This window comes from Psittacula echo (genome assembly GCF_963264785.1).
Source record: "Psittacula echo genome assembly, chromosome: Z".
NCBI classification, from domain to species: Eukaryota; Metazoa; Chordata; class Aves; order Psittaciformes; family Psittacidae; genus Psittacula; species Psittacula echo.
Window position 1 is genome coordinate 27,221,096 of NC_137742.1, and position 13,465 is coordinate 27,234,560.

General features: G+C 43.0%; 1 protein-coding gene across 3 annotated transcripts in view; it reads right to left on the minus strand.

Annotated features, from left to right (window-relative positions):
* Nucleotides 1-12,167, minus strand: part of IQGAP2 (IQ motif containing GTPase activating protein 2) — a 141,873-nt gene extending 129,706 nt beyond the window's left edge. For all 3 annotated transcript variants that reach the window (XM_080637049.1, XM_080637047.1, XM_080637048.1), the window contains exon 1: nucleotides 11,275-12,167. In XM_080637049.1, the coding sequence (XP_080493175.1) occupies nucleotides 11,275-11,320 (46 nt within the window). In that variant the 5' untranslated portion in view covers nucleotides 11,321-12,167. The remainder of the gene's footprint in view (nucleotides 1-11,274) is intronic.
* Nucleotides 12,168-13,465: the final 1,298 nt, after the last annotated feature.

A 13,465-nucleotide genomic window follows, 5' to 3' on the forward strand; every position in this document is an offset into this window, starting at 1 on the left:
TTGAAATTGCCTTGAGAAACACTGCAGTGTAGAAACCCTCAGCCCTGACACTTGGTCTCAATTCTTCCTTTGGCAGTGTATCATCTCCTGGTCCTTCCACAGCTGGTCTGTTGCAGAGTTCTCCTTCTGCCAAGGTCTGAACAAGTCATCTGCTTTACCCCCTTCACACTTGGAAAGGAGCTGCAGAAATCACCTGAAATGTTGCGGCATATTTTTCCTTCAAAATGAACACAAGCACTCGATTAAAAAAGAAAAGCATGCATGCCATAAGGTTTGCAGCCTTAAACTTGGAGAACACATTTCCTTCTAACTGCCTTTCTTTTTGTTCCTCAGTGATTATTACAGTCAATATCTTTGAAGTCTGTAATTCAGATTCTTTAATCCACAGACACAATGGCTTTTTATTAGTATTAGTGAGGAGAAAGAAAAAAAAAAAAGCATTGGGGATAATGCATCTGAAAATTTAGTTTGCACCTACAGACCCATAAAGTAAGATTGAACAATTTTAATAGAAAAATTCGTTTGAAGTTCACAGGAACATAAAAATAATGATGTATCATGCATAACATTAACATACAGGTATGGTAAGCTTAGGTGATAAGCAGGACCTTTGGGCACACAGAGGCAGAGACTGAACAGAGCTATGGTGGTTCCTGCCCTCCCTCCAGCATTCCCAGCTCCACTGGGAAGGCAGCTGAGCTTCTTGTGAAGCAATGCCTAAAAACACTGTGCAGTCAGAAACTGTTTCTGCAGCTGAGACGGGCCAGCACTAGCAGGAACCACAAAAAAATAATAAAAAAAAAGAGATGCAACATCAGGCTCACAAGTTAGGATCCCATCCTAAAACCTCTTAGCCTTGCCAACTGTGTTGGTCCACGCAGGTATAGAAAGGCACAGGGAATGAAGATGTACCTTCTTTGTTCTTGCTTCATCGGTAAGATGACACATTTTCACAGGAGGAAGGCTGAGTCAGTGTATCTGTGTAGTTAACCAGTTTAGAGGTGGTCTCATGTCAGCAATAACCTCACCACTTGAAGCCTGCTTTGCTGCCTCCATTTTGCAGTAGCAAGCAAGTGCTTGCAAAGTTATTGAAGCTGATACTACTGGCTCCAGGGTAACCTTCTCCCAGTACTCCTGCTAGGTCACTTCAGGAAAGCACCACGCAGGCAGGCAAACATTTCTTGTGGGGCAATTGCCCACACTATGTCTGGACAACTCCTGTTCTTATTTCTCATTTACATACATGCCCAGTAATAGGAGTTATTTTTTCCTTCATCATCAGGAGTTACAACCACAGGAAAAAACAAAACCACAAAAGGTTTAAGCTTCTAATCTTTGGCAAGGTTTGGAAAGAGCAGAAAAACCCCCACCTTTTCACTCAGTACATCCAGGACCTAAACATGGAAGCTCGAGACTGCTCCAAGTGGCAATGACACATCCACTGTTGTACTTATCATTGCAAAATAAGATACAGAGTGAGCCAGCTCTTCCTTCTAATTTATCAATAAACCAAGTACTTCCATCTCCAGAACAAGTCACTGACAACTGCACTCACAAGGTAAGTTTTCACCCAGGTCATACACTCACAAGTATAACCACATTCATGCTACTAAATTCATATTTCCTCTAAACTGTCACAAAACTTTGTCAATCTCTTATCTTGAAGATCTGCGTTCTTCAGGTTACTTGCTTGTGTCCACTCTATAGCCTGCTCCAAAAATTAAAGTTTGGTTTAACGCAGCATGTACCGATCACAGGACAGCCTCCTTGATGCTTTGAATCCATTTCCACTAGGAAACCACTTCAGTGACAACACTGAATATCAACTATCAAAAACATTGTGTACACACCTCAAAACAAGCATTCTGCTTGGAATAGAATTAGAATTATCAAAACCACCAAGCTAAAGGAAGTGTAACTAGCTTTCAATCACTGTTATGGCAACCATAGTATGAGCAACACGCATCAAATTAAGCTACACATCTGCAAGTTTTGAAGTCTACTGAACAAGGAAAGTCATATGCATTGACTCTTACAGTCTCCTGTGTAGCTGCAGTCCATTTCCTTTGTTGAAGTAGTACTTCAAAAATCAAGACTTTTGCTAGGAATTGTAATGGTTCTTCCAAGTTTTGCCCTGGTTTCCAGCTCACACACTGTGGTCAGCCTCCTTATTACAAGGCATTTACAGCTGCTACAGGGAGCAGAGCAGTCAAAAAATAGCCACTCCATCAGCAGTATCTTACCCATGTGAATCTCTGCCATGCCTGATCTATATAGGAAATATTTCTATACAGACCCAGTGTCACAACAAGCCTTGTTCATCACGAGTATTTCTACCTCTCCTGGCCTGCACCCTAAAGGCTGTCGAAAGTGAGCTCATAATTCTACATAATTGGTAACAGTTTTCATGCAAACGGTCAACTTGCAAGAAAGTCTATAACTTGAGGAAATTAAATTATAACAACTTGATCAGATGCAAATTTGCATCTCAAATGTGACCAAGAAGATAGCGCAGACCAATTCTGCTACTGCTATAAGAGCCCAGAAGTCTTGACTGCTCATTTTCTGATCTTTCTGGGGTGTCTAAGATAGGCCTGTCAATGGGCAACATTTGCAGCCTGCACAGAAGCAGCCTACCAGTCAGCACCCTGCCACCACAGTTTTAAAGAAAAAGGGTACAGATGCATGTTACAGAAATCCACCTCTATTTTTATCAGAAGCCTCTGTAAACATTTATGGAACTACTTAATTTTAAGTGCCAAAAAAAAAAAAAAAAAAAAAATAAAGGGAGAAAAAAAGGAAACTACTGAGTGTTATTGCCATAGTTCAGTGTTAGAGGAAACATCAGCCCTTATTTTGCCCATTACTACCCACAATGCTAAGAAACTTGATTCATTTTGTTCTGAAATAACTCACAACTGTGAAATCTTCAGCAAAACCATGTGCTCTTACTTCTCATGATCTGTATGAAAATAGAAACTGGAGCTTGCTTTACATGTGATAAAAGCTGTCTATTTACTGGAGCATTCTAACACAACTTTTAAATATCATTATCATTGTCAAAGGTGACATAAATTCAAAGCAGCAGTCAATCACATCCAATCCTTGCAGGCAAGCTGTCTACCTGCCTTCAGCAGCCAGCTGCCATGCAATTTTGAATGCCAAACCAAGGCTGGTTCATCTCCCAGCATCTCTTAAATCACAGTGAAGAAATCCATGCTATGGTCTGAAAAGCATTATTCAAAACAACTTCTGAGCTCAGATGCAGTGAAATCACATTTACTATGTGCCTGGTTTTGTAAAAACAGCTGGTAATTTTTTCTTGGTAAAAATTCTGCCCCAGATTGATCTAAATGTAATCCCTGCTTTCCCCTGGACTCCTTAGTTTTCCTTTTCAGTTACACCATCACATATCCATGCTGACATTTCAATGCATTAGTTGTTCTGCTAGACTGTATTGAGAACATATGGAATTTAAGACTTGTTTACCACTGAACAGGGGCCAGACAGTTATTGCTTGGGTAAATCAGTTGGGCATGAAGAACTAAAAATCCCAGAAATAAGCAACACATACCAGAAGTGACCTCTCACCCTTACATTTTTGGGGGCCTGCAACTAAAGAGTGATTTTAGCAGCAGAAAAGGGTTGGAAAAACATCTTGAATCATATTTTGTGTACAAAAAGCATTTACTTTTCTTTCTTGTTCAAGCAATCTAGTATTTAGACAAGTATTTCTTACAAGTTTCTTACCACTGCCGCATTGCCTGGCAAACACTGCCATGCCTTTACTGACACTTAGGGATTGAAGCTACAGCACTAAAGACTAAATTCCCTCAAAAACATTTCTGTATCTCAAAACTCCCTGGGCAGCAGGATTGCCGAGAGCAGCCCCAGTCCTGTCAGGCAGGCAAGGCACCAGCAGCACCACAGTAGAGGCACCCAAGGGGAGCCCCACTATTTCTTCTCATGTGCCCCAGTCCACTTGTGGGCTTCCTGCACATTTTGTTGCCCCACTGCACACACACTTCCCAAATCTCTATGTGCAGCAGCAACACAACTTAAATCAACTCGACCTGCCATTCTCCCTACCGCTTGTACTCTTCCCTGCTCCAGCTACTACATCGTGTTGGCAGACTTGTCTGCGGGTTCGTGCTGTGAGCCAGACTGGGGATCTAATCCAGCCAAAAATAATCCCACAGAAGGAGTCGAGATTGCTTCTTCCACCAGCAGAGCTGGCTGAAAACATACACCACAGCTTCAGGGTGCGGTTCCAGAGCAATTTAAACACATTTAAATTCTGGCTGCCACAGTCTCACCTGGCCAGAAAGTCCCCCCTGCCTCAGGCCTGCAATGAGATCTGCAGCCAGCCCCTGAAGAGGCTTGAAGTGACTGCTAATCCAGCAATGCAAACCAGCTCTCAAAGAGAGATTAGCCTTTTTACACATTAGGTCTCTATGCCATTGTAGAAGCGCTGGCGAGAGCCCACAGCAGCCTGACAGAGCAGCTGAAGGCACCTTGGCAAGTTGAGGCTGCTGAAACCTCACCAGTTGCAACAGTCTGCAGCAAGGCAGGAACTGGCATTGCAGTGTAATTAACACCAGTTAAAACCAGCAACTTCTCTCATGAGAGATAATAACCCTAGAAACAGGGTCGTGTTTTTTGAAAAGCAAACCAGTGTCCTTGTTTAAGCTTTTTATTTTGTTTCTAATAATTTCAACAAGACTATTAAACATATATCCCCTGTACTTACCTATGATTGCCAAGAACAACTTTGAAACATTGATACTACAACCCTGTGAAAGTGTAGTTGCCTCAATGAAGCACATTTCTGTATAGAGTTTGGGCATTTCCCATTCTGACTGCCCTTGTATTCATCTGTGCTGTGCTTCCAGAAGCTGTGAGGCTCTGATCCTGCAAATGTAACCAGTGTACTGAGCAGCTTTACAAATCAAGCACAATGCAGGAGATACCCTTAATTTTCAGCTGCAATATAGAGGATGGATAGCATGCATGATTACATATTTCCCTTCAGACTTTGGAGCTTGGTAAAAATCTGTTTGAGTACCTTGCTACGTGCCACAAAAGCTTCTACTGCACTTTGAAAGAAGCAGGTCAGAGTCCACAGAGGATGACTTGCAGAGACCACATCCTTCATCACCCACTTTAGCTGAAGCCACAGACTACTTTGCCTGATACACCCAAACCAGGAGAAGCACCTGAGGTGAGGATGGTAGCTTCTGCCAGCTCAGGCAGGCACCACACCTTTAGGCAGCAGGTCCTCAGGGTCTGGAAGCAGTTTGCCAGCAGTTGTGAGTCAGAGCTCTAAGGTGCTCCTTGAATCTGACTCCTGAAGAATTTATACCTGGCCAACCTCTTAACTTGGGCAATAAGTGATACCTAAGGACTGACATAATTCCTCCAGGTAAGTTTTTCCTGCTAGTGCATGCTCATTTGAATGAAATAGTAATTTAACACTGAAGTTGGCCACCAGCACAGGTTCTTAACAGCTATTTGCTTACACGTATCAGAAGGTATTTAGGAGCCATGCAGAGCTTGTATGAACACCACCTGATTCAGTATATCCCTTGATGGGTAGCAAGGAAGTTGATTAAACCGAAGCATCCCTGTTCTATGCTCAAATCTCCATGCAAGGACCATGGCCCCATCCCCTCTCTCTTCCCCGCCACATGGACCATCCTGACACCCTACCAAGGCCCTTGATCACCACAGAGCACTCCGCAGGCGTTGCCTGCCCCATCAGCCCATCACCACCATGAACCAGGCTGGTGTTCCAGCAGCTGCAAAACACAACTGGAGCAGTTCTGGGGCAAGGTGTTGGTCACTAGCACAAACCGCCCCTGTTCCAGGGGCTCAGCAGCCCCCATTTCTCTCCAGCTGTGAAGATAAGGCAGTAGGCATCCTTCAGACAACCCTTTTCGAAGCCCAGCTGGTACCAGGCTGAAGAGGATGCTACTGTTTTCTGATGACGAACATTGAGGTGCAGGAAGCACTGACCAGTGAATGAGCTATGCAGGGCACAGCTCTCACCCCAGCCCACCTCATCAGGGATCAGCAAAAAGGTGCCTGCAGCCGGCACTCCTCCCTTCCCCAGGGTGCAAGCATTCAACCTCAGCCCTCTCTGATCATGCTCCCCAGAATGGGTGAGCACAGCTTCGACCCTGCCCAGCACTTGTGCTTTTATTCTGCAACATGTGGCACTACAAGGACACCTGTTCCAGAAAAAAACCCACTGAAACAGCCTGAACAAGAGAAGCAAACAGCAGGTTAATAATTTCCTGCAAGGAGCAGAGCACATGAGAGCACACTCGCTTATCATTTCACTGAAATATGCCCCATAAGTCCTGCCTATCACTGCCAGGCTTTTTTTTTTTCCACCTGACATGTAAGATCATTCCTAGTAAATCATAGTCAGCTCAAATCAGCAATAGTATCAAGCAGATCTTGAGCTAGAACTAGGTAACTGAAGCACTGCTTAATGGAAGAGGAGAGCTGCAAATCTGCGTACTTCCTATTCCCTGCCTCAAGTATTGGGCTTGATTGAGCACACTCGTGCATGCTATAAATCCTGTTTGCAACCCAATATTAATATTTCCTGTTTCAACAGCATTCAAGTAGCTTTAAGCATGCTGTAACATAGCTCCGTCCTTCCTTTACCAAGAGACTTCAGGGGAGATGAGTCTGCTTTGTACAAAAAGCACACAGAGAACCACTCCTACCAAATAAATTATGTGCACTTGGTTAAACAAAGCAGTTAAACTTTTTAAGTTCTCATTCAGCAGTTTAATTATTAGCAATCTACAAAAGAGTGGAAGAGATAAACAGTGTATTTGGTTGCCAAATTACACCCATCAATAAAAAAGGAGAAGTGTTCTCATAAGCCACAAGTGCTACAAGAAAGTATACACCCAAAAGAATACATATGCATAGGATACAGCTAAGGTTTTGGGTGAGGGGTTAGTTTTTGAGGGTTTTTGACCTTTTGTGTGTGTGTGTGTGTGTGATTTGTTTTGTTTTGTTTTTCTCTTCTCTTTCTCTTTTCCCAAGCATTAAAAAACCCCTTTGTTTTCAGTTAGAAAAATCCTATGGAACTTTTACCAAAAGATCTGTCCCCGCTCTATTAAAATATAACCGTTTGTTTCCCTGAGCTTAAGAAACCTGCAGACAAATTTATAGTTTCTGAAGTTAAATGCTTTTTGAAAGCTACTAGTTCACAAGCTTTCACATCCTGCTCAAGAAAGAAGCTAGGTGCAGTTTCATAAAAATGTGTAGGCTCTGTTTCACTTTAGATTTGCCCTGCTTGTAGAGACAGGCAGCTTTCCCTCCCAAAGCTTCATGATGTTTATTTGTCTCATCTCCTACACTTTAGTGCCAAACAGAAGCAGTCGTGGGAGCCAGGACCAGAAGTACAAGCAACGCCCTTACCACGAATAGCAAAGTCAAGCTTCCCCTGTATTTACCCATCTACACCCAGTGAAGCTGGCTTTCCAGCTTCAGCAGGAGAGATGGAATTTTCTATAGCTGCTTGTCTCCATTAGACAAGTTTGGTGGTGCTGAAGCACCTAGTTTCTCTCCCATTCGATATACAGTGACCTGGGATGTATGTTAATTCAGTTACTCTGAACATGGAGACATCTGAAATCCTTTGCAAATCCAGCCACTCATGGCCTCACTCTCTGTAGGTTTATTACATTCCTGCAAGTGTGGTGAAACCATTCAGACATTTATTTAAAACTTAAATTTTTGTTTCTGCACACAGGTTTCAGTAAGAACTATCTATAAAACACCAAAGAGTATTAAGAAAAGGGCATTCTCGCACACTGCTTCCTGATTTGCTGTCTTCCTATGTACAAAACTTCACATTTAATCTGTGAGGCACGTTAAAGGTTTATACTTTTTCACTTTATAATCTTCAACAGCACCAAGCACTTTCATTGTAAAAATGGCTCATATCTCAAGTTGTATTACAAGCCCCAGTTCTCTGCAGTTAAGTGAACCGCTGCATCTGATTGTGCTGGGATTGAGAAATAAACCAGGCAACAGCTGTAGCCAGACTGGAAACCAGCTATGGAAATTCAGTTTTAGTGTGCCTGTTAACACAGTTTCTGTGCATTAAGCTGCTTCCTTATACTTGCAAGACCTCACTTGGGTTGGTGCTGGACGTGAATATCTGGAAGACTCAGGGAAGCACCAACAGAAATCTCTTAAGCTATTGACAGCATGAAGAGTTGGAGGCATCTTCCATTGCACAGTCCAAAAAGGCACAATACTTTGGCTTTAACGGCTAAGAGAAGGCTCAAAGGCTTTGCTTTGAGCTCCTGTTTGTCCCATGAACAATGTTCATCCTGAACGAGCACCCACCCATAAAAGGATACTCTTGTTTGATTTCATTCAGCTATTTCCTGACTTTAAAGATTAAAATTATCAGCTCTAAGATTTTTTTTTTTTGTAAGTGTGTACATTTGAGTTACTACACCGGCAAAATTTGTAATGCAAAATGATTTTATAGGTTAGGGATACATCTTCCCAGTTACTTACTTTGGGTTATGACATTTTATGCTCAGAGACACTTTTTTTCCCTATTAGTACCCACCAGGCTACAAAATGTAGCCAAGATTTATATATGTCTTCTCCATTTATCAAAATGAAATGCCACTGATAACCATGCACTAGTCCATACAGTTTCTACTACAGAATTATCATAGTAAAATGCTAACCTTCTTCAGAGCAATACAAACTCTGCCAGGAGTCTGCAGCCAAAGTCAAAAGTCCAAGTTAAATGTTTAAAACAATACTAGGTCACTAAAGCAAGGAATCTTACCAATTTGATAGCCTAACTTGAACAACTTATTAACTCTTGTAGGAAATCCAGCATAGATGTGGTGTTCAACATGGCGAATTGATTGCTAGTGATCCAAAGTGTGGTGTTAGTCATGCAGGGAACCTACGATTTCCGATTGACTTCGTAAGAGCTCAGAGTTTTCTAATTAGGGAGCCTTTTCACTTTTCGGTTTGTTTTCTTTTTTTCTTTTTTTTTTTTTTTTTTTTTTTTTTTTTTTTTTTTTTTTCATTTTAAGATGCAGCTTCTCTCCTTGTCCCATACAGCAGGGAAATACAGTCTAGATAAGGCATGCTTATAAGATCACTACAGACAAGGCTATGGTTTGTTCTTTGATGGGTGGAGTTTTCCCCAAAGCTCTTTGGCAGATTTTTTTTTATAGGCATCAGACTGGTATATTTGAGGAGCCTTTGCCCAGTCCCTTGAAAGGAATGTTATCCCAAAGGCTCCTGCAGAGAAAAAGAAAAAAAAAATCCTAAAAAAAAGAGGATTCAGTGCTGTATAACAGCCACCGGTGCCTAAGCACAGGCAGCATCAGTCAGAGGGGAGGTGCCATGAAAAAAGCCTAGAAGGACATTTTTATCAGCTCCTGTCCCTGGGACAGGAGACCAAGCACCAAGAGAGTGGCTACAACTCAACACATCAGCTTCTCCTCAACTCAACACCACAGCTCTGAATTATCATAATAAAATATATATACTAAGAGGACAGGTCATATCATAGACACATAGAATAGTTTGGGTTGGAAGGGATCTTTAAGATCACCTATCTCCAACCCCCCTGCCAGGGGACAGGGACACCTTAAAAAAAGGCAAACAACCCCCCCCCCCCCAACCCCCACACCTTTCAAAACTATATTAATCATCTTTAAGATGGTTGCTCTTCCCCTCACAATAAGTAAAGCCTGAGATCCTGAAGATACAAAGGATGCACCCTTTCCTTTAACTCTGTGCCTCATCTTTGACCGTATTGGACTTTGTGGCAGGCTAGCAAGTACCACATGTTCACTCATGTTCTGATACCAGCTAGATCAGATACGTACAGGAAAGCTCCTGTTGCTAGGGGCTTGGTGGGCACACTATGTACATTTAAGGAGTTTCTGCATGTCAGGGAAGTGGACAAAGTGCCAATATGGGGCTGGCACACGATGCGGCACACAACCTGAACACTGCCCTACCATGCAGGCGGCAGCACAGCAAGCTGAGGTGAGTGGGAGATAGGCTTCACAAGCAAAATACTCATTTTTGCTAACATAGTGGCATGGGCACGCAGGCTAAGTCCATAGTAACCACTCCAAAACACATTATCAGTACTGACAACTGTGAACATACCTTCCAAAGCATCTCATCCACCTGCTACGCAGTGCAAAAGAAAAATGAAACCTACTGGCAGGTTCTACAGACTGCCCAAACTGGCAGGCATCAACAGAGGAAACTGCTCAGAAGGGCACAGCATCCTCCAAACTGAAGATAAAGCTGCCGAACACTGCCTTTTCTGCCAGCTCTGGGTGGAAGTGAAGTGACTCAACCCCTAACACTGTCAAGGTGTTTTGTCCTTCTTTCAAAACAGAGGTTTCAGAACTGTTTTGAAACAAAGCTGCCCTAAGACTTGGGAAGCTGCTCATTTAGAATGCAGGATGCCAAGGTTGTCGTGAGCTTTGCAAATAACATGCATGTTCACAACCTGCAATGCCTGAAATAGCAGAGCCACTTCTAGGGATGGCACAGCCAGTGGCTTGCCCTGCTCTGGAACCCAGAGAAAGTACAGCCCAGTACAGGGTCCCAGGGCAGCACAGCACTGCTGAGAGAGCCGCAGCAGGCACAGTAACGTACTTCAGGGCTTTTCTTAAATGCAGGTTAGGGAAGTAAATACACCTCCTCTGAAAAAAGACCTTCACCTTTCTCTCCTCACCCTAGTTGTTCAAGTTACAAAGTTCTAAGCCAAAGTTATAAAATCAGAAAGCAAAGTTTTAATTTTATGCTCCGAAATTCCAAAGTGATAATCCAAAGGTTACACAGTTACAACCCAAAGCTATAGTCAGAACTCGTTATAAAGTTACAACCCAAAGAGATACCTATATAACATCAAATTACGAAGTTCAAATCCCAAAGCTCCGGCTCTAACTTAAAGCTCCCAAATTGCAGCGCGCAATTACAGCTATAATCCGTTCACGGAGTTTCGAAACAAAACCCAGCCCCATGAAAACCTGTTCAAAACCCAGCCGGAGTCCACTACGAGCTAACCTAAAACAAGCCGGAGCGCTGCAACAGAGTGTGCTGGGCTGGTTTTATTTCCCTCCAAGTCCCTCTTTCAGAGTTAAACCGAGAAAGCCGGCAAGACAGCAGAACAGAAAGAAAGGCGGGAGGGGGAAATAAAAGAGGCCCGGGGCTCCCGCCGCTCCCCCCGACCCTACTCACAGCCATAGCGGGGCCGCTGCAGGGGCGCCAGCTCCTCATGGTGCATCCTGCCGCTGCCGGGAGGGACGGCGCCGGCCCCAGCCCGCCCTTCTTATGCGCGGCCTCGGCACCGCTGATTTGCTGCGCCCGCGGCCGCGACCGCCCCGCGCAGGGCCGGGGCCACCCGCGTCTGCTTCTCTGAGCGCGGGGGGGGGAAGGGACAAAAACACGGGAAAAGGGAGAAGGCGAAAGAGTCACCTCCCCTCACTCCACCCCCCATCCCTTAATAAAAGGGGGTAAAATGGGGGAAAAAAAAGAGGAAAGGAAAAAGGCAGAAAGAATGTAAAAATTCAAAAAAAGAAAAAAAGAAAAAGAAAAAAAAATACCTTAAAGCAAAACAAACCAAACAAAAATTAAAAAAAAAAAAGAAAAAAAAAATCAAACCCAAACAAATATCAATTCCACTTCCCTGAAAAGCAAACCCAAATCCAAAAAGCCCCCAAATCAAAAAGAAAAAAAAAAAAGAAAAACTGCCAAAAAAAAAAAAAAAAAAAAAAAACCACAAAAACAAAACAAAAACACAAAAACCCCAAACCAAAAGAGAGAAGCTATTAAAACAAAACCAAACAGTCCCTTCCCCGTATGAAAGGCCAAGGTATCTCTGTTCTGGTGTTGTGGCATAGTGGGCTATGACGAGAGGTGAAAAACCAAGTCCAGGAGTCCCTCCTGCAATTGCGTCCTATTGAAAACTCTCACAGTCCACAAGCAGTGTTTTGCTGCACCAGGAAGCCACCATCTCAATCTCCAAGGCAGCTTTGGAGTGGGGAGCACCCGCACAGCCGTGTCCCATGTTGGTGCTCCTTTCTGAGGGGTACTGGAGAGAGCAGAACATGCGCCTGCCTTCATGGCTTCCACGAAGGATGTCCCTCGTATCATCAGAGACGGTTTCCTTGCAGACAGCAGAGCAACAAATCCATAGATCAAAAGGTTTGTGCTTTGTCAGGCTCCAGGTGACATCTGAAAAGCACCTGGAGATGGGCAGGGCAGCAGCTTCTAAAATGGAAGTGTATTACAGGGCAGGACTGTACCTTCCTGGCAGTCTCCAAGCCCCTGATGTGAAGTTTGCTTGAGAACAGAGAGTGAAACAGTGTCTGTACACAGCCGGCTAGCTTCACAGAGCCAGCGGGACACGACCCACCTGAGCATGCTTGTGATTTAGTGCATAGCCAGGTGACTCTGATGAGTGTTTGCAGATTGTCAGGAAGATTTCAGTCGTCTTTGTTTCAAAATAAAATAGTGCTGGATCTAGACAGTCCTCTGTAGTTTTCTACAGATTTAAGGATGCCTGTAGGTTGTTTGCAAGATCTTAATTTTGCTCATTCCTTGTCTCTGGGTGTGCTGGATACAGGTTACAGGTTGAAAACATGATGAGGGGCAACAGACACTCCTGATAGTAACTAAAATATGGATTATTCAAGAGTAAAAGACCAAAAGGGTACAGAGGAAAAACAACAAGCAACAATAAATGCCATTATTTTTCTTCAGGTCATTTTGATTTTTCCTGCTTTCTTTTCCTTCATCAGTAGAGCGCAGGGACAATGACTTACTGTAAAGATGTGTGATGCAGGCACTGGTAAAGCTGCAGTCTGCACTTGGCTTTCTGAATGCTTTCTTTTTAAACAATTTTAAAGAATCACCCATTTACTTGCTTCTCCTCTTATAAAAGAAAGTGAGTGACAAAAATCAACATGAAAATGAAGAAATTGGCTGCCACAGTTTAAAAAGCATTTGAGTTGATTGAAAATACTACATTTGCTTTAAATGACCACTTTTACTGCCTTTTATGCTGTTAATACTTAGCCTCAGTCAGAAAAATACTGAAGTACATTTTCTCTCTCTCAATTTCTTTTATGCTTCACTCAAAATCAGAAACTTCAAAGTTTTCTTTAAAATATTTATTCTCACTAAAATCAAGTGACTTTATTCCCCCAAAAAGCTTTTTTTTTTTTTTTTTTTTTTTGACAGAGGTCGTCATGTTTTAAATTACATCACATTTTAAATTACACTCCTCTCTTGAAAAGCACTCAGTCTCGTCTGCAGGATGTGTAGATGTGGTGTGACACAGTGGCCGAGAGGTCTCCCCTCTTGTAAAAACCATCTGGCAAAGCCCCTGAGGGTCTTTGCAATACAGTGCCAGTCTCTGGTGTGGCTT